We start from the raw sequence: 25,718 nt of genomic DNA on the forward strand, positions 1-25,718 counted from the left end.
CGCAAATCCATTAGAGTGAGGCTTACAAAAGAAATAAGAGCACACTAAAAGATTTAAAAAAAGAAATACTTTTAGATCCTCTACACTTCGTTCAGGTCAATGTTGATTTTTTATTTTATTTTCTGGCTGCAATTTGTTTATAAACAATCTACTGAACTGGAGGGCAGAAGGAATAAGTATATTTTTCTCTATTAGTAACCACATAGTTGTAAAATACCAAGTCGGCAGCCAAAATGGCTGGTCTGCTTCAGATCCGACTTGCAACATTCTCTTTTGGAAGTACAATAAAACACCCAGCTTGAGCACCTTTGAACAGATGCCCCCAAAACCTCACGACTCTTACCTTTCAATTGTATGTCTGCGACTAGAGATAATTACTTTAAACCTAACGGAGCAGATGTTACTTTAAAAAAAAAAAAGTCATATGCTGAAAAGAACACAGCGTTAGCTCCTTCCAGCGGAGCCCTGGCTAAGTCCCACCGGGTACCATTTGCTGAACAGAGGTACTACACGCTCATCCTTGTTACCAACTGGTCTAATGAAATGTTAGACACCATTTGCTGTTTAAGTGCTAATTCCTAGGATATAATTATTTCTAGGAAAGCAGATTTCACAGCCAGGTACAGTTAATTCGAAACTGCATTTCCACTTTACTGCAGAATGCATTGTTGCATCTCCCTGCATGTGCTTCTATGCAGTTATCTACTCATAAACAAGAGAAAACTGAGTTCCTGTCTTGTGTGCTTAGCCTTAGTCTTTTAAAGAAAAGAGAATTGTTTTTTTTTTTTTTTTTTTATTATTTATCTAGGATAAAATTGCTGGCATATTGCTATAAACGCAGATGACAAGTCTTTCTATTAAACCACTATTTTCTAGGCATTTCTTCTAAATCATGAAATGACTGTCAAAAGCAGTACAGAAAAACAACAACAACATTTCTCAGCAACAGCCTAAAGAACTTGAGTTTTGATAGAAAAGAGAGAAAAAATTATTTAAAACAAATGGTTCAGGCACTTTTCCGAAGTTGCTTTAAACTAAAATCTTCTAAACTGATTTTAATGTTCAAACCACAGTATTCTGAAAAAAAATGCTAGAGTGAACTGCTAGAAGTCTACATGGTCACGTTAAATTTACGTTGCCAATTTACAACCACGTAACATCACCTCACTGCTGTGGGCTCAGACACGTGAAATAGGACAGGTACAGTTATGGGTTAATTAATAAGTATGGGGCAATACTGGCTTGGCAGGTACCAACATTTCTTGGTAGAGTATCTCGTGCATGAAAACAGATGTCTGTTCTTTTTTTTCCCCAAGAAGAATTACTACAAATCTTAATTTTTATCTTCTTAAACTGTTTTAACAACATTCTTCTGAGCCTGCTACCAGCCCAGCTCTCCAGCTGTTAGTTTGAACAGGCAAACTGAAAGCAAAAAGGGACTGAAACTGGCCCAGAGTCCAAGTTCTTGCTCCACTTCAGTTGCAATGACTTGTGCCTTGAGCAGGCCAAGAGCAACCACCAAAATGCAGTAATTAAACATGGACACATTTAATCTATTCTCCTCACATGGGAGGGAGTGTGTGGGAACAAACAGGGTTTGAGCATTACAGCAATTCAGGAAGATACAACAGTAACATCCATCTCCAAAGCCTAAACATGAACAAACTGCAGTGAACTTCTTTCTTGAATAGTCCACGAGATACTTAGCCCTGTTGTTCTGCTGTAAAGTTCTCCAGCACCTGCCAAACACGGGAGCATTCGCCCTGTAACACTACGTTTGTGGAGCACTGCCAGGCACTGGTCCAGCGAAACAAGAGAAATCAGGACTATGGGTTCTGAGGAGCCTGGTTTGTGTTCTCACAGATGGTGCTATACCTTTCCACGAAGCACGAGGTGCACCTAATTTAATTAAGACGAATCTAAAGACATTTTTGTTGGCCACGCAAATTACACATCCTAGAATCTGGACACTGAAAAGAATTGGTTTGCTCCTGGCAGGGGCTTGGACTATGTCCCGTTAAGATCTTTAATGGTCCCTTCCAACGAAGCCTCTCCTATAATTTCATGATTCTCTCACAAAGTGAGGACCTCAGATCTCACACCTGATTGGACTGACAAAAATAATGCCTTAAATAACTCTAAGGTGATATGCTGATACTGCTCTTTCCAAATTGTTTGACAAAAGCTGTAATGGCAAATATATTTTAACATGGGACTATCTAACACTATTAATGAGTTTTAAACTCATTTTTTACCCAAAATTATTTTAGTTAGTAGACATCTGCCACACTAAAATTACATAACTTTTCCTCTTTTTATTTAACTTTACATAATCAAAAACGTATAATTATTTTCCTTAATGAGATCTTGGCCACTGAATCAAAACAAACACTGAACTCGTCTTCCTGAGCAATTTCATTTGCTTTTGCTCCCTACTGTGCTAGAAATGTGCTTTGTGCTCACTCTCAATCAGTTGTCTCAACAGTTTTTCAGGTAGCACAGCATAATACAAATGTTACAGTTACAGATTAGCCATTCCCTGCTGCCATTCACTTCCCGGTTTAGAACCTTTGTCATTTACCAATCAAAATGTTTATGCACTCAATTATAACATTTCCAGGAGAGAATAAAGGCTATTTCTATTACTCCTAACAGGACTTTCAAAAAAAAAAAAAAAAAAAAAAAAGTGATGCTGTGATATCCTAAATTTGTATTTCTCCATACCTCACTGCAGCAGAGCATCTTGCAGTGATGTGACGTTTATAGAAGTGTTACGCATGCATCCTAGAACAGAGCTCTGTAATTACAAAAGCTTTTTGGTCAAGTTGGAAAAATTGCCAAAAGATTGGTGAAAACAACCCCTGGAATCTTTAGCACCCATGATCATCACCACAGCAATCTGCCTCCTTCTGCTAAGCCACGGAGCCTTGGCCAAATGCCACATGGAAGACATCCTGCCGCTAGCTCAGCCCCAAGATGCACATTTCACCTGGGTGAAGGATCAAAAAACCCAAATGCATTGCAGAGGAAAAGTAGTACCATGCAAACAATATGAGTACTACGAGCCCAGGGCTGACCTTCAGCAAAGCACAGGCAAAAAAGAGGTTATTACCCTTCCAAACACACATACACGTGTGTTGAGAAAGGGAGATAGGTTTTTCCCCACAGCAACCAGAGGAGAAGCCACAGAATCAGCCTCTGTTACTTTGCCCCAGAGATGCTGCCCACGGGGCTGAGGAGTGCACGCTCAGTAATTAACCCTACCGTACTGCAGCCAGCTCCTGCTGACATTCCCAGCGCCGCCAATATCAGCTGTCTAAAAAAGTGCTGTGTCTGCTCCTGGTCCAGTGCGCATTTTTGGGTGATGGAACAAGGGCACACTCTGGATTTTCATCGGCTAAAATGAGAGTAATTAATCTTAATTCTCTACTCCCTGAAAAATAGAACTTCTATTGCTTGAGGAAAACAAAGAGCTATAAGTTGTTCTGTGGCAAATTAATCTTAAAGGGGGAATCTTCCAAAGAAAATCAATAGCTTATAACAAGATTTTTTATTATGTTTGAGCCTTGAAACTCAAGGCAGAACCAAAGGGGACTTCCAGTACCACAAGTTTGCTCTTGTTGTGTTTTGTTTTTAATCCAATGTCATCATTTGGAAAAGGGAGATTTTCACATACAGGTAATTTTAGTTGTGTGGTTTCACCTTCATAGAAAAAACTAATAATATTTAATGAAGACTGCAAGATTACAGGTATTTCAGGCAGTTTAGAAGAAATCATTCTGGAAAGAAAGAATTTAATAGGGAATTATATTTTTAATCCTGCATATAGTATTCTATATCTAAGATACTTTTATTCATTTGTACCTGTTTAAAGCAGTCTGTTCCTCCATGTGAGAAACTTTGAAAATTGTCTCCTTGCATGGGCAATCTTGTTTCATTCTTTCTTTTTTTTTAATTAAAAAAACTAATGAACTTAACCACGGTGCCATGGAAACAGCTTTAAAATTGATTCAGGTGCAGGGAGGAAGGATACAACTCTAACATAAAGCATGTGACAGTTCTTGGAAGAAAAAAAGTCTTCATTCAGCACTAGGTGCTTTGAGAAACAACAATGTGAGGGGAGACCTCAAACTGTAGTGAAATCAGGTTTCTCAAATGCACTCTCCAAAACTGTTCAGAACCAGTCTGAGCTGTGATAAGGACAGGTGGAGTGGGGCAGAGGCATACAGACCTGCAGGAGTGGAAAAAAATGGTATGAAATCCACTTGCAGCACTGGTAAAGGATGACAAAGCTCTCTGATAACTATTTTCCTTGTAAAAGTGCAGCATACAGTGGAGAGATCACTGTGGGATCTGCAAAGGAAGTATCTATTCTAATTTCTAATCAGTTCAAGTGTGTTAACTCATTCCCACAACCACCTATGGACTGCCTGCAGCCAGCATGCCAGCTTTGCACAGGCTGAGTGGTGTGTTGCTGATGTTAAGAGAGGTCTCCACCGGAGCCAGGGCACTGCTGCACCCCCATACCGCTGACTGCAGCACCACGTGTCCTCCTAGAACTGCACCACGCATTAGAGTCCTTGCCATGGGTCTGAGACAGGTATCATCCTGTATGTGGCATATATACGCTAGGCATTGTATTTCCAGAAGTCCCACCAGTAAAAATGAGAGCTTGACATTGACACAGCGTTTCTTAGGGCGGAAAAAGAACGTGGTCCTTCCTTTTACCCATTTCTGCACTAAACATTTTGGTTTGTTAGATAAACCAAGCTTATCTAATCCATTGTTATTCCGGAACTTTGTGCAGAAGCAGTTCAAGTCTAAAGCAGACTTCATCCCTTATTTCCTCAGGAATTCACAAGAGAGTCTGCAATGTCTCTGTGCTATACAATAAATGCTGTAATTCTTCACAAGACCTTTAGAAAACTTACTGCATTCGTCCTGCTTCCTAGCTGTCAGAATTTAGTAATGACTTCATTGGCTACTTTGACATTTTTACTTTTTTGTTCCATTTTGGTTTGTTTGCCTTAAAAAATGCCTACTGTGTGATTTGTAAAAAGGTCAACCAACAGTTCCCAATCCAATGAGGACAGAAGTAACCAAAATTAACACATGCTAGCAGTAATCTTGACCCTTACCTTATTATTATTTTTTTTGTCTGTGAGCCATTAGTTGTAAACAATAAAGCTATGTGCCAAAGACCTAATCTTATTAACACAAATATTTTCTTTTCTTTCTGAATTTCCACTGCCCTTTTTGCATCAGTACCCACGTGCTAAAACTGCATTATTGAGGGATTGGGACAGGGGGCAAACAAGTCTTGAGGGATTTTTACATTAGGAAATCCTTCCTATAAGATCTGATTCTGAGTAACTGGCATATAACATATGAAAAATACATTTTACAGTCAGGGCAGAGCATAGGAAGTAGAACTGTCTGAATACTCCCAGAGTTTGCGGGCATCATTTTTTCCTCAACTTGTCATAGACTGAGATAATAATGGTGTAGGTTACAAATAACTTGGGATGCTGTTATCATTCCGATCACTTCTAGCATACATGATGGTGAACATATCTGGATAGCAAGGCTTTGTCTTTGTAATTTGAACATACATTGCAGATTATATAGGGAGGTCATTCTTCTCGAGAAATCATTGCAGTTGTATTCTGCTTTACAGTAGTGATGCTCCAGATATCACATTCATCCAAAAGGCAAAATCACCAGTGTTGTCACTAGATGACAGTTCAGTGGGTTTGGATTTTGTGGTGTTTTTTGTTGTTGTTGTTGATTAGTTTGTTGTATAGAGGAAGAAGTTTCTTCCTCATCACAAACATGGAAAGCCCTATATGGTAATATTTCTTTGCTACAAGCATTAGTCTTTGGCCATCGACTACCAGATTTAAATCAAGTCTACAGATTACATTGGACCAACAATCTGGTTTACACCAGTAGATGGAAAACGTACCTGGTTTTTAAATACATGCATCAGGCTGCTGTGATTCTGAATGAACAGAACAATGACCTTTCTTTTCTAATGGACATCTGAAAACTAGATAATGTATCTGCAGGCTAAGTAAAGCTAAATAGTCTTTCAATTTCTTAGAAGTACTTATCTGCCTCACATGAGTTCATTAAAGTTGGTCAGCTCAAAAAAAAAAAAAAAAAAACCTACTAATTGCAATGTATACTGTAACTGTTTCCAGTGGTCTCAGAAAAAAGTGAAAATAGCATTGTTCTGGGTAATGTATTTCTACTCAGAGAGAGAGATGAACTATACCTTCATAAACTAAAATACATGTTCTGATGAATTCCAGCAAATTATAAAGCTAACAAGCAGAAGGGAAGCTGTAGGAGCTAAGGAGAACCTGGTTAACTATAATACAGTAAGCACCTAACTGTAGGAGCTTTTGTAATGAAGTTTGTAGAATCTGGAGCCAATGAATATTAGTATTTTGAATTCTGCAAGTACTGCTTTAAACAGTTCCAACCCTGCATCCCATATGTTTCTACAAATATATCAACCCCTGACTCCCCTGTGTTTGGCTTGAGGCTGAAAAGTACGGATTACTTGATGCCTATGGCAAGTGCTGTTGCAATGGGGAAATGATGTCAACCCCTGCAGTGCAATTCATAACTTGATGTGGGTAAATTCACTTACTGGCAATTTAGAAGAAAACATGTTGGTGCTGTGCCAGTTGAAGCCAGATGGTAACTGAAATTATTAAAATCATGCATGCTGCAAATCTCTGAAAAATTGCACTGTTACAAAATATCCTGAACGTAGATGGGATCCTAATACAAACCAAGTGGTGTACATAGAGTATTTGCAAACAGCGTATGGAATGATTTACTACTGTTTAATTGTAATGTTTCCCTTCTCTGTTTTCTAGGTTCAACTAATCCACTACAACCATGAGCTGTACACAAATGTCACAGAAGCTGCAAAGAGTCCTAATGGGTTGGTGGTAGTTTCCATATTTATGAAAGTAAGTATTTAACGTTATCAACACCTACAGCAGGCAATGTACATTTCCCACAAACTGCAAATCTAGGACCTGGACTCCTCATTAAATAACTGCAGTGCCTGGGGGCTCTGATCTAGAACCCTGAGACAGCATCACCCTGGGAACTGAACACACAATCCCTGCTCAAAAGCACTTTCAAAGTAACGTAAGGAAAATGAAAAGGTATAAGGGATAACATTGAAAGAAAAAAACTAATATCATAAACATAACAGCTAATATCATAAACATAACAGCTAATATCATAAACATAAGCATAACAGCTGAGTGGCTCTGACTGAAGTTACTGATTCCACAAGTTTGGTATTCTTTACGAAACATGAATTATACAATTACAAGTAAGCATCTCCTAGTAGACTGGGGTCCTATGATAGAGGAAAGGGACAAAGCCCAGCTACATTGGCAGAAAAGGCATGCTTCTCTGAAGGTTTTGACACTGTACATTTTTCTCTTCTGCAGGTATCTGAATCATCAAATCCATTTCTAAATCGTATGCTTAACAGAGACACTATAACAAGAATAACGTATAAAAGTAAGTCTTTTCATTTACGTTAGCTAACAGCTCTGTGCTTTTAGTATCAGATATCGTATTTAGTGATCCACTGAAGTAAGAGACTCTTCAGTATGGGAAAAAATCACAAAGCTTGTATCACCAGTGACTCTGTGATAAACTTGGGAACTTGAAGAAATCCAAGGTCATCAGTTCATGGAGGGAATTTTGAATTTCAAAGCCTATTTTATGTTTGAACAAGCAATAAAGTAATGAAATTATATTTAACAAATATATATGCACACTATACTCACAGAATACTCAGGAGAAACTGCTTACTGTTAGCAGCAAAAATAACATGCAAAGCAACATGGATTATTTCAAATCAAATTATGTCAAGATGCTGCATCATTACCTATTTTAACATGCAACTGTGGATTTAATACTCATTAACACTTTCATTTTGTTCAGAAAAATGTCATCTCTATTTAACTATTGCTGCACATAATGGATATATAAAGAGGTCATCAACATAGCATATATATTTGTTGTATTCACATTTAGAAAGCCTTCAACTGATAATGCTCAATAATTCCATGTTAGTATATTAAATGTGGAAAACTGGAGCTTAAATGTCAGTGAAAATTAGGGTAATTTAGAAAAAGTCATGAAAAATACATAGATCTCAATGGAACAAATTAAACCTTTTCTCCTGAAAACCTTATTCCCTTTGTCAAATATTCACTTGAATTCCAAGCAGCCATTAAGTTAATAAGCTAAATGATACAGTAAAACTACACAGCAAAATAAGCAAATAAAAATATTATAAAACTCTGCCATGTCTACAAAGAGTAGGACAGAGTTGTTCATAACTAGAATTAGACTGGATGTCAGGACTGCAGGATTTAGTTCCCAGCTCTATCAGTCTATACACAGTTTACGTCTTCATATCTGAACCTCCAGAGAACTCAAAAAATTCCATTTAATTTCCACAAAAGTCCCTGAACTCGGTATGATGGAAGTGTTTGGATAGGTTTCTGCACACCTCCCTCAAGTATGCAGTCAGGTTTCTTTGCCTGGACTCTATCTTTTCCAATCCCTGCAAAACTAAGATTACAATCCTACAATGTAAAGAAAAAAATATGTATTAGAAACCTATGTAGAGTGAAAGCTCAGAATTTTACCCACTAATTCCTGAGCAAAAGAACAGCAGAAAGACTGAATCTTGCCTCATGATACAGAATTTGAGGAACGGAGCAAATCTAACTCCATTCTGAAGCAGGCAGTTCCATGCCCTCTACTATAAACATGCACTTCTTCCCATTTAATTGTATCTAATTTCGCCTTCCATTTAACAAACCTTGGTACGTCTTTTTGAAAATAAGAGGCTGCTATTACGATAAAGCTCTTTTCTCCACAATACCTACAGGAAGGAATGTGACAGAGGATTCTCCTGAGAACATTTTTTTCCAGATTGTTGTAGCTGCATGAAGTGTTTTCTTCTCTGCATAGAAGCAGCAGGAGATTAGCCCAGATTTTAGACTGCCAGTCTTGATTTCTTACCAAAAAAAAAAAAAAACACACCCTAATACTGTTCTGTAAGAGCTTCTTGCCTGACAGCGCTGCTGCGGGGAGGGACAGGGAAAACCATGGTCAAGGCTGTAAGTGCTTTTTAAGGCTCTTACATAATTACGTATTCCTGGCTTTTTCCTGTGGAGCAACCAGAAGATCTGACAGAGGACCACTGAGAAAGCTACTTTCCCCATGTACACACACACAGACCTGCCAGGTCTTACACACTGAGCAAGAGAAGGCTCCTGCCTCATCTTTCTCTTCACAGCAACCCTATCTCATTCATCTACACAGTTACCACAGCTTTTCTTGTGCTCCTGGGCCACACATGCTCCAAGAGCTAGCCTGCAGAACAAAGACTGGACAACTCATGGTGGTTCAGAGCAGAGGAGAGGCCACAGGCATGGATATGACACCCTACAGGGCTGGAAGGAACCAGCAGCACCTTTCCTTTGCTGCATGAATGAGTGTGCAACCATCATCCCCACAAGCATGCAAGCACATCTCTTCCACTGCAAAATATTTTCTTTTTGTGCTGCATTTATAAGCAGCCGCACCTTCACACTGGAACTGGTTGCATCCTAACAGCTTTCCTTGGTTGCTTTGTCTCTCTAAAAGAAAATGCAATTCCAATCACACAATTTTGGTTTGCTAAATTTCACATTGAGATGAATGCGTAACAGATTGCTAAATCCAAGTGTACTGGAACTGCTCTAATTCCTAACCACTTACCACTAACAGGTGTGTCTTAAAGGGAAAACTTAGGTGGATACAACAGAGACCCCATTCTGCAGAGCACTGGGTTACTTACTGTAGTAACAAGTATTGACTGGGAGCTTTTTCGTGCAAATTGGGAACGTGAGAGTGTTATCAAAAGTAATTTTGCAGTTGTCTTGTGTGATGGATTATAGCATCATTGCTGAAAACTAATTTTACTTCTTACGGTGCAAGGATTTCTGTTCTGCTTTTAGCAGCTGGAGGTTTTTAGGTTGTGGTTTAGGGGTGCACTCCTGAAGGCAATACGCAGCAGGCTCCATAGGGGTGCGGAGAAAATGGTAAGCAGAGAATAGCTTTAGAGTCAGGACAGGTAATAACATAACTAAAGTTGCATGGTTTTTGCTGATTTTTTTTTTCTTTTAAAATAACAGCAAAAAAATGAGGGTCTATGCTGCATGAAATTTCCATGGGCAATGTAGATTGAAAGGGGAATTTCTACTCTCAGATAATTAATGGTTACAGTGAGGTAAAGTGGACCCCAAGGAACTTTTAAGCAGGTTTCAAATGCTTATTTTATTCTGTGATCACACCACTTTGAACTAGTTGAAACGAGGATTCTTTCAAACAGACTTTGCTCAGAAGCTATATGAATCTCTCCAAAGAAAACCTGCTTTAATATTCTACTTCAAGTGTGATATTGGAGAGGATAAGTTACCGTTCTTTCAGAACAGTGGTAAGCAAACACTGGGCATAGCTGAAGAGCAGTAACAATTTACCTTCCCCAAACTCTTCATTGAAATTTGGGCTTATCCTTCTCCACTAAAATACTCACGCATAGCCAGCTAGACAGAAGAGCTCTAAAATTTTGAATTTCCTCAAACTCAATCTTTAGCTACATTATAGATAACAAGTGAACAGTATTCCAATTTTAACAGATTATTCCGAAAAAGCTTAAGATCCAGATATCTGGAGATACGACTCCTAATTTCTCAAGGTTCACGTTTCAGTGGGTTGCCAGAAGGACTGAGCTCCCACAGCTCCTGTCACAAGCAGTAAAAGCTCAGCTGTCTGAAACCAGGCCCCAGGGGACCAACCTTGGACATTCAAGGCAGTCGCTGCTACTCTCAGCCTGGGTCTGTGCGACTTGTGCAGGCTGGTAAATGGAGAGACTCTGATGCAGAGTTCAATAACTGCGGATCTCTACATTCCTTACCCTTTATTCTATTTAGTGTCCCTTTCTGAATTATCCTATGAACTTAGGAATCAAATAGGGAATATATTAACTGAATGACAGCAACCCCAGAAGTACTGGTGTTTTAAACAGAACACACGTTTTTGCTATGAAAGCAAACCCCACACACCTGTTACAAATCTGGGGATAAAAGAGGATTTCTATTATTTGCTAAGAAAGTTGTCAGAGGCCTTTATGTAAATGAAATTGAAATCTAATGAAATGTAGTTTGTATAAGAAGAGTTCATGAGTTCAGGAATCACCCCAAGGCACAAGCAGATCAAGATAAACAGTGTGGGCTGTGGAGAGGGATGATGCTGAGAATCTAGTAAAGGCTGAGCAGGTTTAGTAAAGGAGGTTTATTACTGGCAAGCTATCACCCCACTGTTTTCAACCATCTTGAACCACAAACTTGCAGGAAATATCAAAAAAAAAAAAAAAAAAAAGACAACACACTGAAGTGTTGCAGCCTAGTATTAATACAACTCCCCCAGTTCTGCTTCAGTTCCAGTACAGGAAATTTTTATTAAGATGTTGGGAAAGGAAAAGAGCAGAGCTCTTCATGTGAAAAGCGATAACCAAATGTTTGTTCTGTAATCTTCTCAGGCCATTCCCAGGGAGATTTCTGACTTCTGCTGGGAATATAACCCCCATACAGGGATGAATGAGTACCACTTTTACTTAGCCAAACTAATTTCATTCACAGACATTTTTCTTTTTCCTTAAGTGATACTTTCTTCTTCGGTTTCCCTTTAATTTCACCTGATGGATTTTGACATCTGGTATAATCCACTGACTCTCCTTAAACACCCTCCAAGTGAACACAGAGGCAATTAATCAGATTTGATGCAGCTCTACTGCAGGAAGCTGGTGGGGAAGATGGCTAACACAAGGAGCACAGTACATTTTGCAGGTCCTCAGCATGCAAACAAGGTAACCTAGCAGCTAATCCAAAAATCAGTAAGGCAAAGAGAGAAAACCACCTCTCCTGATCTTCAGGGCACTGGCATACATTGGACTTGCCTGAATGAGCAGGACCACCATGCCCCACACTGCTCCCATGCTGTTACCTACCATATTCCACCCTGGAGTGCTAGTCATTCTCAGAATATCATAAACACACTAAATCCACAGGCAAAAGTTAGAAGCCCCCATCAAAATACTCAATTACATTTTCCATTAATGCTCTGCAAAGCAACTCCAAAATCCCCATGATTACCTGCACTAATGCCAGCAGTAAATCTGCTTCTGTACCTTGCTTTCAATAAGTAGACCTATTGCTAATAATCTGTGCACTTTTCTGAATACAAATTAGTCAACTAGAATGTAACACGCACCAAAAATACATATCATCAATCTGCATTAATCTTTAGTTAGCTTTCCATCCCCATGTAAATATTTCAGGGCAAATTGTACCTTACTTAAATCATTTTAGTCCAACAGAAGTCAATATGGATATGACAAAGCAGATTTGGTTCTCAGAGTTTGAAACCATCTATTCAGACTGACTCCGTGCCATTTGGAGTTAACGCACCAGTCTCCGTGCCTCATAAATAATGAACAGGATGTTCATGTGGGGAAGGGAAAGAAGCATGATGACTCATGGAAAACAGGCACTGGCTTGAAAAAAAGCATTCATTCTCTTCTCATGTAATTCTAGAAAAATTACTGCTGCAGTGCAAATAATGTTTTTAATGAATAGGACACAGGTGTATTCAGTCATCTCTAGCTGTTAAAATGTAAGAGCATTTTGGCTCTGCAGTACCATAGCAATACTTCTGTACTTCCATCTGGAAAATTTGGGATTTAAAACCAGACTTGATACCCAAGGCCATGGAACAGTAAAGGCTAAGCACATTAACAAAGGTGCCAGTCACCTGTAAGATACAACCAGTACTTCCCCCTTTACGTGGGCATCCAGCTATATGGCACGGCAACTACCCTGAAGCACAGGAAGGTGGCAGAGGGCTGTACTGCTAATAAACGTGAAATGACGTGCCTAGAGTATCTTTCCTAAAACAACAAATGCATTTTAAACACAAAATAGCTGTAAGGCACTGGCCAACATGATGCAAATATTACACTCTCACCTTGACACTTGAACTGATGCTGTAGTCACAAATACGTATAGCCTGTAAGGCTGCAGCATGTCAACGACACTATGTCAAAATAAAAAAGTCACATTTGTTTTGCCTCTGTACTTGGATTTTTCTTTTGCCCAACGCAGTACAGAGTCCTTTTTGTTCCTCCATTAGATAGTTTGAGACAAGCATTTTGCTCATCTAAGCTTTGTCCTTCATCTATATGTTAAATTCCAGTTAAATTTCTATTTTCTTTTTCATTCTTACATGCTTCCTTGATCATATTTCTTTCCTTGCTTCCATTTACAATCTTCTTTTCCCAATAGCCAAGGAATTGTTTATCAGCTTTTTTTTTAAATGAAAAATAAAAACTGTTTAAATCTACAGTGACTAGCACATTAAGAACACTAGTGAATCCAGCAGGAATGCCTAAATTATTGACACTGACTGAAAATATGGACTTGAAACATTTCTCTTTAGTCTAAGCAGTAATCTACTTCATTTTTACATCCTTGTCTTCAATTAAAATCAATGCCAGCTTCTCCTGTGTCTTGAAAGGGGAACTGCCTAAAAAGGCAGCCTTCCTTGCCCACATTTCAGTGCTTGTTCTGCAAATAAGCCATATTGAACACTACATGCAAGTGAAAGCATGCAGAGATCGCACAGCATTACTACTTGTAACCAGTCCAGCTTTCTCTGAGAGGCACGGTAGCAGTAGCATATCAGAAGTTAAGCGTGTTCATCCCCAAGTATTTCTTATTAAGGAACTCCTACAGATGAAGATTTGGCAGGAAAATCTGAGATCCAGCTTTGATAGCACTGCCAAAAATATTATAGGCCAGCGTTACACAAGGGAAATAATGTGCGTAGCATAAAAAAAGACTGAGGAATTTTGATGATTTAACAGATATATCCCTATCTCATTATATTTTGGTAGATGCCCACAGAGTGAATTCTGTTGCAGAGGGATACCTCATTAATTCCCCAAGTGGCATATGAAGGAAGCAGGGACCCTAGTAAGCTGCTTTCCAGCATACTTTTCCACCCTGATTTTAGCATTCTGAGTGAGCTAGCACCGCATCCGCCCCCCACCGCGCACACGAAAGGCAACCAGGCTTCATTGAACATCTTTATTATCATGCATTAACCTCAACTTCCTCCTGTGGCAGAAAGGCAATGAAGTTTTAACACTCTTGGCCTTCCCAAAGCCTTGCTGAACAAAAATTGTAAAGCACTCCAAAGTATGGTGAGTCTTCTCCAAAGACTGCTGCATCTAAATCAATAACTTCAAGAAGGATTTAACTCCAGTTCCTAAAGGAGGTTCAGAGTTACACTGTGAATGCTTGTGCGATGTGCCACAGAGGGTGTGCTGGGCATCTAAGAGTAGGATTCAACCCAAGAAGGATGACAGAATTCGTGGGACTTGTTCTTGTCCAATGCTCTCCGGAGCATTCAGAATTGTGTTTCATGTATCATTAAACTGATGATGATATTTTGAAATAAGAACTGTAAATACTTTTTCCTCCCCCCTCAAATCTATTGTTATATCTTTATTTTCCTCCCTTTATTCTCCAGACGATGCATACTTACTACAGGGGCTTAATATTGAGGAACTTTATCCAGAGACCTCTAGTTTCATTACATACGATGGGTCAATGACAATTCCACCCTGCTATGAAACAGCAAGTTGGATAATAATGAACAAACCTGTCTACATAACAAGGATGCAGGTAAAAATTACTTAATTTTAATTTAAAAATTACTTAATCTAGTCTAGATATAAAGAATATTTTAAACATAAGTCTATGGCTTTATATATAAAATTAGATTCCACCCTTTGCTGCATGGATCTCTGCTTGCAACTTCTACAGATTGCAAAAGCAAGGAAGAGTCTTTTGGCAAATAAAAATCTTCACTATTTAGAGCTACCTAAATATCTGTACAAGCACCCACTTTGAGGTGAGCCCTGCTTTCAGCAAGGGTTTGAACCAAATGGTCTCCTGATAAGTTACAATTCTGTGAATAAACACATGAGGATTCTAAAACAAATAGAGCAGTGTTGTACAAAAATAACTGCCATTACAAAGGGTAACCCGGACCATTCTAAGGTCAGAAAAAAACAGCCAAATCATGAGTGACAGTTGTGTTTACACACGTCAATAGCATGTTGATGTGAGAGATCCAGTACATGGGGCTGTCTAGAAAAAACCCTCAGCCAGTATTTCCTACTACAGAATAAGACAGCAGGATAGAAATTGTGAGTATCTGCAGAAAAGCCAGATTGACAAATTGACGACCCTAGCAGAAAGGGGACAAATAAATTATGCAAAAGGAATACAATTCAATTCATAGTCAAAATTACACTGCTGCGGAAACACACCAGTGGAAAAGCCATGAAGACTGCATTTCTGTATGACTTGCTCACAATCCAGGGCCTAACATCAGAAAACCACCAAATCAGCACCAATTGCACGCTGCCCCAGAGCTTCCATCAATGAGTTGCCTGCAGAACAGTGAGCTGAGCTTAAGTCTGTTTCTCTTACATACTAGAATCCCAAAGGAACCCTTGAACCACAATCTGCCCGTCCCAAGCTCACAAGGGATGAAACTTGGCCTGAGAAGTGAAGTGAGGGAAAATAAAAGAACTATGATATCTTTAGATTTGAAGTATTATCAGTGTAAACAAGATGCCTTTACGAAGTCCAAGAGATGTTTTATCGTTATGATATTCTCTCTGCCCACTTCTGTCTAGATGCAGAGAAAGCACTTTCTTTTCTAAATGAGTAGAGTAATTTGGAAGAATAACATGGTTAAACAAAGACAGACCCATGCTGTGCATTCTGAACTTTTCCAACAGGGAACCTGAACAATTTCCTACGTGAAACATTTTTAGTTACATTACTGTACAAAACAGAGTATTTCGGGAGCCTACACCAGTCATGACGCTTGCTCCTTGTCATGGCTTACTGGTTAGTTACATCTCCAACGTTAGTGCTGCAAACTGATTTCATGGAATACTTACTAATTATTGTGTACTCAGACTGAAAAGCTAATTCACAGCTCGCGTTTTCCCTGCAAGCTGCTAACGATTATCAGTATGTAAAATGAAGCTACTGGATTTCTTAAATTAAGTGTTTGTGGTTTTTTTTTAGTTACCAGCTAGAGGAAAGCATCAACTCACTGCCTCTTAAATATTCAAATTACACATGGATATAGAAAATATATTTAATATTTTTTAACCAAAATATTTTAGTTGTTTTTTTTTTGTTGTTGTTGTTGTTTGTTTGTTTGTTTTTAACAAATTGCAGGGGGAATTATTTTTTTTTTTCTAGTGTCCTACACAAAGCATGAAAGGGTTTGACTTGAACCAATGAACATGCTTGTGGTACAGTTGCACCATGTGTACAACAACCATTGCTGTCTGCTTGTAGTTTGCATTTATCACGGCTGGACAACCTGGAAATCCTGGGTGATCCAGTAATTCCCTCTCTATTGATCTGTGAAACCATCTCAAAAGAAAGCCAAAGTAACTAGAAAAAGTGTATACGTATCCCACAGACTATCAAAAAACACTTTTGTCAAAGGAGAGAGGATCTGTTTTTTAACATCATTAATTTCAGAAGCTCAGCAATATGACTGTCAGTTACCCTTTCCATCCTGACTGGATGTATGGCCATATACAGCTCTTGAGCATCAGCATCTGAAACTGTGTCTTCTCAGCTGGAAGCTACACTAATAGCTACTGAACTTCTAGGAAATTCTCTTGTCATTCATCAATGCAGCACTCCAGATAGCAGAGTATGGATAGCATCCAGTACTCTACTCCATTTGTTTCCTGCTCAGACAAGGACACCTCACACCGTTTGCATTTACTCCACACAAAACTAGCCACTTCTGGTTCAAATGGGGCTTAGAAACAGAGGACCGCAGAAGGAAGTTTTACTTCGAGTTGACTCTTTCAGCCCACCTATGATTACAAATCACTGAAACTGTTTAACTTGGATTTATTAGGTAGCTGATCTAATAGTGTTTTATGTTGTTTACTTACAGGAAAGACCAGCACTAAAAATCCTTGCTTTGTATTTTGTATAGATGCATTCTTTACGACTGCTAAGCCAGAATCAGCCATCACAGATATTTCTGAGCATGAGCGACAATTTCAGACCAGTCCAGCCTCTCAACAATCGATGTATCCGAACCAATATCAACTTTAGTTTACAGGGAAAAGATTGCCCAAACAATAGAGCACAGAAACTACAGTATAGAGGTACGTTCCACCTCCAGAATAACCCTTTCTATGATTACACTGAGGTCTCTTCTTTGCAAAATCCAAGTGTGTAACAAAGCATAAAGATAAATACAAATGAAACTCCAGATCTTGTGGGAGTAGCAGTATGAGTCAAACATTGCGTATTTGACATTGAAGAGGAAATTTGCCCAGAAACATCCAGGAAAAGCCATGACAAAAAGCAGCTGGGGACATCTGGTATTTTTCAACAGCAGATGTGACAGGCCTTCAGCCTTCTAGCTTCATTTTAAAGTCTTACAAAGAGCATTTTGTTCTGTTACCTACTTGGAAAGAGAACAGGGGATGAGCTAGTCTTGATGCCAACTGATCCCACACAAAAGAATAAATTTCATTTTGGAGGTGTACCCCCATAATGCACACCCAGACTGGAAACCTTTTTATTACACAGTGGACACTAAATAAATGAACCAACTCAGTCACCTGCTGGTAAAGCCTTACGCTGCCACAGCTGGGGGTTCTCAACTGAGCATCCTATGCATCTTTCAGCCTATGCACATACACTTTTATTACCTGCAATAGCAGTGTAAAAGTTCCTTCTTGCCAATAACTGCAAGGCTGGTGACTGTGTTGCAGTGCTACAAAGAAACTGTCATTCAGATGCAATACTTTTTCCAAGAAAAGGAGGAAAACAAGTCTCCTAGCTTTTTCTGGATGTGTTTAATTTCTAGAAGAGCATTAGATCTAGCCAGTTTCATATGTGGGGTTTATTAAAGCATAACTGTTTTTGTTTCTCTTTCCTTTCAGTAAATGAATGGCTCCTCAAGTAAGACAGAGCAGGCAGAACCCATAACCTCAGTGGAATGCTACTACTGTGAATTGACATAATCTAGAATGCACCCAACCTCACTCTCTCTTTGGGTTCGCGGCAGCATGTGCAAGCATGCTGTAGGAAAAAAGCTGCCATGTTGGAAACTCAACTAAAAATTCATTCATATGATCGGTGGTAATTTTAAAAAAAAAGTAAAAAGACAATATTACAGTAAATGTGATTACAATTTTGATACAGTTTTCCTGAACTAATTTAGCTTCACAAACAAAAAAAAAAAAAAAAGACTTTTCAGCCTTTGTATATATGAAATTCTTCCTCCTTTCCCCTCTCCCTCAAAATAAAAGAAAAAAAGAAAAAAGGTGGCTCGGTGCAGCATCAAAGTGGAGTTGTGTTCTGTGTGCCAAGTAATCCTTGGAAAGCTCTCATTATTTCACAATCATTAATGGATACTGACAAGACAGAACAAGAAGACTGTAGAGGAAACTTATTTCTAGATTATGATCCTTCTGTTCATTTAATTAAAAAGGGACAGACTTTGAGAGATAAGTATTGTAAATATATCACTGCAGAATATAAAGGAAATTGAAATATTTCCCTCTTTGTCACATATCTGTAGTAGGATTTGCCAAAATCAGAATTGATCCATTTTCTGTTTCTTGTTTTACAACAGGTCATACGTTGTGTTGGTTACTATTAACAACTCAATAAATGTGTTTAACAAATTAATTTAGTAAACTTGCTTTGGTTTATTTTCTTTCTGAAATAAGCCTCTAAATATTTGTGGCTGCACTGTTTGTGAGATTCTTTGTTTTTCTTTCTTTAAAAAAAAAAAGAAAAAATCATTTATTTGTTTGCAGCCAAGTAAAGTGAGTTAATGGCAATCGCAAATGCAGTTAAAGCCAGCATTACTTTGACTGTGCTGTATGGTCCATCATTAACAGGAGTCAGGCCAGGCTCAGAAGCAGATTGCAGCAGAAACATCTCAGTTTCAAATTGCCATTTTCCCTGTTCAGTCCATTATTGGGACAAATTCAACCCTGTAAATTGGTAGTGGAAAGGAATAAATTTTCTTTACAGATAAAGCAGGAGCTGACCAAGTAAAAGGGAATGCCTTTTTTCTTGTTTATAATGGTCATTCACTGTGTTTGGTTACTGTCAAGAACTCAATAAATGTGTTTAACAAGTTCACATAACGCATGTTTGGCCTTCTTGCACATTACGAAGTTTTGAATTGTTTATTTCTCTGGAGAGTGGGCAGACCTCATGCTATCATGGCTATCCAGTTCCTAACACTCCCTTTGCAACACATGATGACAGTAGAAATTCACAGAAAAGATGATGAAGCTAAAAAGGACCAAGCAGAGACTATGAAGTATTTGTACAAAATTGAAAAATACATCCTATGAGAAGTTTGACAGGACTGGAGAGCTGTAAAGAACTTAGAGGCCCAGTCTGTGTTGCAGCTTTAACATACCCAAACACACCATCTCATCTTTGGCCAAAGAGAACAGCGTGGACAGCATCAGACTGGAAACTGAGTTTGTTGCAGACAGCCGTTTGGAAAGATTGCAGCGTGTGAGCTGGAAACTGTATGATTTCATGAGTGACATGAAAGGGAGAGATATCAGGAAAGCGAGTACATGTACGGGTTGGTAGCCACAGGACTCCCAAAGTAGGCACACTGATGTACGGGGAAGCCTGTAAGGAACCAGTACCCTGAGCTGGTGGAAGGGGATGGGGAGCAGGATGTGGCCCTCATTATCCATGAAGAACTGGTTGGTGACCTACTACGGCACTTAGATGTGCACAAGTCGATGGGGCCAGATGGGATCCACCCAAGGGTACTGAGGGAACTGGCAGAGGAGCTGGCCAAGCCGCTGTCCATCATTTATCAACAGTCCTGGCTATCGGGGGAGGTCCCAATCGACTGGCGGCTAGCAAACGTGACGCCCATCTACAAGAAGGGCCGGAGGGCAGACCCAGGAAACTACAGGCCTGTCAGTTTGACCTCAGTGCCAGGAAAGCTCATGGAGCAGATCCTCCTGAGAGTCATCATGCAGCACTTGAAGGGGAAGCAGGCGATCAGGCCCAGTCAGCATGGCTTTATGAAAGGCAGGTCATGCCTGACGAACCTGATCTCCTTCTATGACAGAGTGACGCGCTGGGTGGATGAGGGAAAGGCTGTGGATGTGGTCTACCTTGACTTCAGCAAGGCTTTTGACACCGTCTCCCACAGCATTCTCCTCAAGAAACTGGCTGCTCTTGGCTTGGACTGGCGCACGCTTCGTTGGGTTAGAAACTGGCTGGATAGCCGGGCCCAAAGAGTCGTGGTAAATGGAGCCAAGTCCAGTTGGAGGCCAGTCACTAGTGGCGTCCCCCAGGGCTCGGTGCTGGGGCCGGTCCTCTTTAATATCTTCATCGATGATCTGGATGAGGGCATCGAGTGCACCCTCAGTAAGTTCGCAGATGACACCAAGTTAGGTGCGTGTGTCGATCTGCTTGAGGGTAGGAAAGCTCTGCAGGAGGATCTGGATAGGCTGCACCGATGGGCTGAGGTCAACTGCATGAAGTTTAACAAGGCCAAGTGCCGGGTCCTGCACCTGGGGCGCAATAACCCCAAGCAGAGCTACAGGCTGGGAGAGGAATGGTTGGAAAGCTGCCAGGCAGAGAAGGACCTGGGAGTGATGGTGGACAGTCGGCTGAATATGAGCCAGCAGTGTGCTCAGGTGGCCAAGAAGGCCAACGGCATCCTGGCTTGTATTAGGAACAGCGTGACCAGCAGGGCTAGGGAGGTGATCGTCCCCCTGTACTCAGCTCTGGTGAGGCCGCACCTCGAGTACTGTGTTCAGTTTTGGGCCCCTCGCTACAAGAAGGACATCGAGGTGCTTGAGCGGGTGCAGAGAAGGGCGACGAAGCTGGTGAGGGGCCTGGAGAACAAGTCCTACGAGGAGCGGCTAAGGGAGCTGGGCTTGTTCAGCCTGGAGAAGAGGAGGCTCAGGGGTGACCTTATCGCTCTTTTTAGGTACCTCAAGGGAGGCTGTAGAGAGGTGGGGGTTGGCCTGTTCTCCCACGTGCCTGGTGACAGGACGAGGGGGAATGGGCTTAAGTTGAGCCAGGGGAGTTTTAGGTTAGATGTTAGGAAGAACTTCTTTACAGAAAGGGTTGTGAGGCATTGGAACAGGCTGCCCAGGGAAGTGGTGGAGTCACCATCCCTGGAAGTCTTCAAAAGAAGCTTAGATGTAGAGCTTAGGGATATGGTTTAGTGGAGGGCTGTTAGCGTTAGGTTGGAGGTTGGACTCGATGACCTTGAGGTCTCTTCCAACCTAGAAAATTCTGTGATTCTGTGATTCTGTGAACCTGAAGCTGTCAACAACTGAATTGCTCAGCGAAAGCTGCAGCAGAATTACTGCTGGAAGGGTGGTGGTCAGCCCAGGGGGAAATGACACACTGATGCCTTATTTGTAGCAGGGGTTGGGGCTGATGACCCTGGTCCAGGATCCTATTAGCACATATATAGTACCCAATCCCTAACTTTCTTCAGTTTGAGCATTTCAAAATGCTTGCATGTATCAGCTTAACACTGCAGGGAACTGAACAATCTACTACACAACCACAGAAGTGCCACACAGTAACCATTAGACTGCAGGTTAACACTGCCAAATTCTGCAGCTGAGAAAGCAAAAGTTACTGACTTAGATTTACATAGCTAATAAAACTAAGTATATCACAAGTCTCATGCATTTAATATTTTTTAGATGCCACAGTGATCTTGAATTTAATTTTTAAATTTGTGGTATTCAGATTGTTTCCAAAACATTTTTTATTATTTTTTTATTATTATTTTTAAAGCTGCTTGTAGGATTATTAAGAGTAGAGCAAACTTACTGAGAGTACAGTCTAGAATGGCTCAATCTATATTTTCTGGACAAATAGCTGGCAATTGTTGATCCAAGTTTGTCAGTGACAGAAGGTAGGGAAGATAAGCCTGGCCTCCATTATGAAACTTTTATTAAGTAATAAAACTTATGTGCTATTTTACTGAAAGCTGGTTGAAGGGATTTAAGAGTAGGGAGAGATATGATAGAAGAGACTAGTCCTAGGAAGGAGTCATGCTGTGCTTTGGATTAGGTGAGGCTGCAATACAGAAACCCTGCAAATAGAGAAACGTGGCAATCATACCAGGACACTGCAAATACGTTTGTCAACATTTCCAAGTCCATTTTGTGAACCAATAAACTCCATCTTGGTGTGATTTGTTTGGGTTTTTGTTCTAGTAACAGATTGCAGTAGAAATAGACCAAACCAAAGCTTAGAATCAAGCATCTTGTACACCCATTTGTACACCCATTGTACACCCAAACATTTAAGCGGTGCTCATATCCAGACATCTGATTTCCAGCATTTCAAACTGGGCACTTTCCTCTGTGTCAGGAGATACCAGGCGTCCAAAGGAAGCCACACAAAGCCTATCACAAAGCCTTTAAGCAAAAAGATAAAGCATCATTAACAAACAGCAGGCACAGACGATCTTCTGGTAATCAGTCTATGCAGCACATGCAAGTAGCAACCTCTGACTTTAGTCTTTTCTGTCCATGGTACTCACAAGAAGTCTGGCTGTAAACAAAGCCCAAACTCAGTATTTTGTGGTAAGAACTGAATTTGTGCTGTTGTGGCCTCCATACCATCCCTGCCTGAGCTGCTCAGATCACAAACAGGATTCCTCACTTGTGAAAAGGCTCAGAGCAGGCACAAACCTGACAAGGAACATCAACCTGACAGTGGGTGTGCAAGCAACCACCACCACAAGCAGGACCACGTTGCCAAGCTGTGATGGTGACATTAAGAATGTAACACTGAGAGGGAATGCTCAAGTTTGATCTTCTGCTGTCACAGACTGTAATATCTAGCTAGGTACCAAACTTAGAACTTATTTAAAGATAATAAAAAAAAAAAGAGGAAATTCAAATTTACAGTTCTGAAAAAGCCTCCGTTTCAAGTAGTGTTCAAAAAAAAAGTGTAATAGCTAGCCAAGTTTGATAAGCTTAGTTGTTCCTTTAATTGAAAAACAAAAAATTACTTCTATACAAAAAATAACAACAAATACATAGGACCTGTGTAATGAAGGCAGGAAAAATCATTCAGTATAACTGTACCTATAGATACTGTGCATTTCTGTCCTGCCATTCTGTTCCAGCCTTGAAAGCTGAAGCAGCAAGTAGGGGCTGAAAGCTGAAGCAGCAAGGGTCTGCCTGGAAGTTTCAGAATGAAACAAACTCCTTTGAATCAAAAGCCACCCTTTCTCAACATTTAAAACCTCTCACTTTTCTGTAAAGTATATACCCTGAAAGATGGGGCAAGGTGCTGAACACTGAGACCCAAAACCAAGCTTCTGGCTGCCCCCAGCAAGTCTAGGAACAATGACCCTTGGATGTGTGCAAGGCTGTCCTCCCCTATATGGATCCAGAAACTCAGACAAAAAGGTAAATTGGCCAACAAAAATCAGAAGAACTTAAAAATCATGCAAATTTCTGTTATAATGAATAGCACTGCTTTCCGGGTATTCATACGCAGATCCATACCGTGGCCTTAAGAAATGTCATTTAACAAGTGTTGCTTGGATGACATTAGTTCGTCAGGCACCTGAGAAACTGGGGGAGCCTGGTGGAAAAATGGGCTGCCAGCAGCTGAAGTTATTTTAAGTACTTTGCATCCAACAGTGTTTCAAACCATAGGACTTCTCAAAACACTTGTTTTTAATTAAAACAAAACAAAAAAAGAGCCACACACTTGAGATAATACTTCAGCATCTTTCTGCTTCTGACAGACCCTGCTGTTAGTGCCCCCATTTTGGTCTTCCAAGGTTTCACACTTGGCTACTTCCAACACAAGCCTTAAAATTATCAGCAGCTCTGAGCAATGCATGGAAGGTGCATTTCCCCACAGAATCACAATACTGCCGTAGAAATAAAAGAGTTGGGAAGTTTCTTGATATTTACTCTTGCTGGTAACAAGTGCTTTCCTTGTACATTTGAACTGCCACAAAACAAATAAATATAATTTTAAAAAAATAAAGTGAGCTGCTACCCCTATTAACTGGTGAAGAAGAGCTAGAAAATCAGATATGATTTCACCCAGAAAGCCAAGACTCAAAGCAAATAAAACCCTTTCAATGTTTTGGGTATCCCTCATGCAGCAGTTCCTTTCAGGAGCTGAGCTTTCCCCCAAGGTCACAAACAAGAGGGAAAACTAACAAACGTTGACAATGTAGCATGAAGGCAGATGTTTTGCATGTTTTCTATTGCAGCTCAAAGCTTTAAGTACTGGACACTGCCCAAAATATCCCAGATGCTTTGTTCCTATACTCAAAACAGTATCAATTTTTCAGGAAGATCAGCTGTAACTTTGATTTTTATTACATTTTATTCCCTCGATGTAATGGCTGACAAAACAGAGTTTGCTGTAAGAAATGCTGATTTACTAGTAAATGGCTTACCGCAGTTCTCAACAGCATACTGTAAAATTATTCAAGGAGCCTGTTTGCATGGTAAAGAACAAGATCCATTTATAATGTGAAACCTAACGCGGGCAAACATTTTCTGTTTCCCACAGTGTCAGGCTTCTATTCTAATAACTAAAGACATGTCAAACACATACTCAGAGCAGAAAATGAAAAACAGGATAATAAATCTTCTAAGGAGGGGAAAATAACCCTTAGCATTTAAATAGAGTAAAAAATCCTTAGAAATATGAGGAAAAAAACTGACACAGGCTATGAATTTATACAGAAGCTCCCACCCTCTAAGGGAAAAAAGAGCGAGGATCAAAAACAAATCCAGGTGGAAAAAAGGTACAGCTGCAAGATACTGTGGTCACCCAGGTCAAGGCTTTGACCTTCAGCCTTGGCTAGCTGTTGTCCAGCACAAGGAGACAGTCACTGAAATTTGGAAAACAGATCACATTTTGTTAGGCATTCAAACCCAGGGCATACATTGAAACATACATGTAGACGGCAATGTATTTATGTGATCAGGGAAGAGCAATGCTGAGTCACATTCTGAATGTGTCTCCCAATTCCTCTACTCCATGCTGGATGTGCACCCTCAGTGCTATAGCAGGTGATTTTGTGAAACCGTCTAGCACTCTGCAAAGAAATCAGAGACTGCCAGAAATACCTCATGCTGTGCTTCCCTTACTCTCCCGCTGCACACATATGCTTTAGTTCAGTCTCCTTGGAACACAATCCATGCAAAACTAACATCTGAAGAGCAAAGCAAACCTCACTCTTACGTTTCACCGATGGTAGGATTAGCTGAGGAAAAGAGAGAGCAGTCAGAATGCTAACAGTGAAGGATGACTTAATTATGAACCATTTTAACTGTGATTGTTGCACCCAGACTTGCCTGCATTGAGTGTAAGAGCACACAAAAAGGGTTGCTGGTACTGTCTCACCTACTTTTCTCAACATGTGAAGAGATCTGGAACACTTCAAGATGACCCAGGGCTTACTATTTACTATTTTTGGTCCAT

The 25,718-nt window shown here is 40.0% G+C and overlaps 2 protein-coding genes across 7 annotated transcripts in view; one reads left to right on the forward strand and one right to left on the reverse strand.

Moving 5' to 3' along the window:
- The window catches only part of CA10 (carbonic anhydrase 10), a 200,536-nt gene extending 181,157 nt beyond the window's left edge, over nucleotides 1-19,379 (forward strand). For both annotated transcript variants that reach the window (XM_084492226.1, XM_084492227.1), the window contains 5 exons: nucleotides 6,891-6,986; nucleotides 7,482-7,554; nucleotides 14,689-14,843; nucleotides 17,206-17,380; nucleotides 18,167-19,379. In XM_084492226.1, the coding sequence (XP_084348352.1) occupies nucleotides 6,891-6,986; nucleotides 7,482-7,554; nucleotides 14,689-14,843; nucleotides 17,206-17,380; nucleotides 18,167-18,189 (522 nt within the window). In that variant the 3' untranslated portion in view covers nucleotides 18,190-19,379. The remainder of the gene's footprint in view (nucleotides 1-6,890; nucleotides 6,987-7,481; nucleotides 7,555-14,688; nucleotides 14,844-17,205; nucleotides 17,381-18,166) is intronic.
- The window catches only part of LOC311420889 (uncharacterized protein), a 210,166-nt gene that overhangs the window by 124,229 nt on the left and 60,219 nt on the right, over nucleotides 1-25,718 (reverse strand). The window lies entirely within an intron of this gene.

The sequence above is a fragment of the Aythya ferina genome (genome assembly GCF_964211825.1).
Source record: "Aythya ferina genome assembly, chromosome: 18".
Taxonomy (NCBI): domain Eukaryota; kingdom Metazoa; phylum Chordata; class Aves; order Anseriformes; family Anatidae; genus Aythya; species Aythya ferina.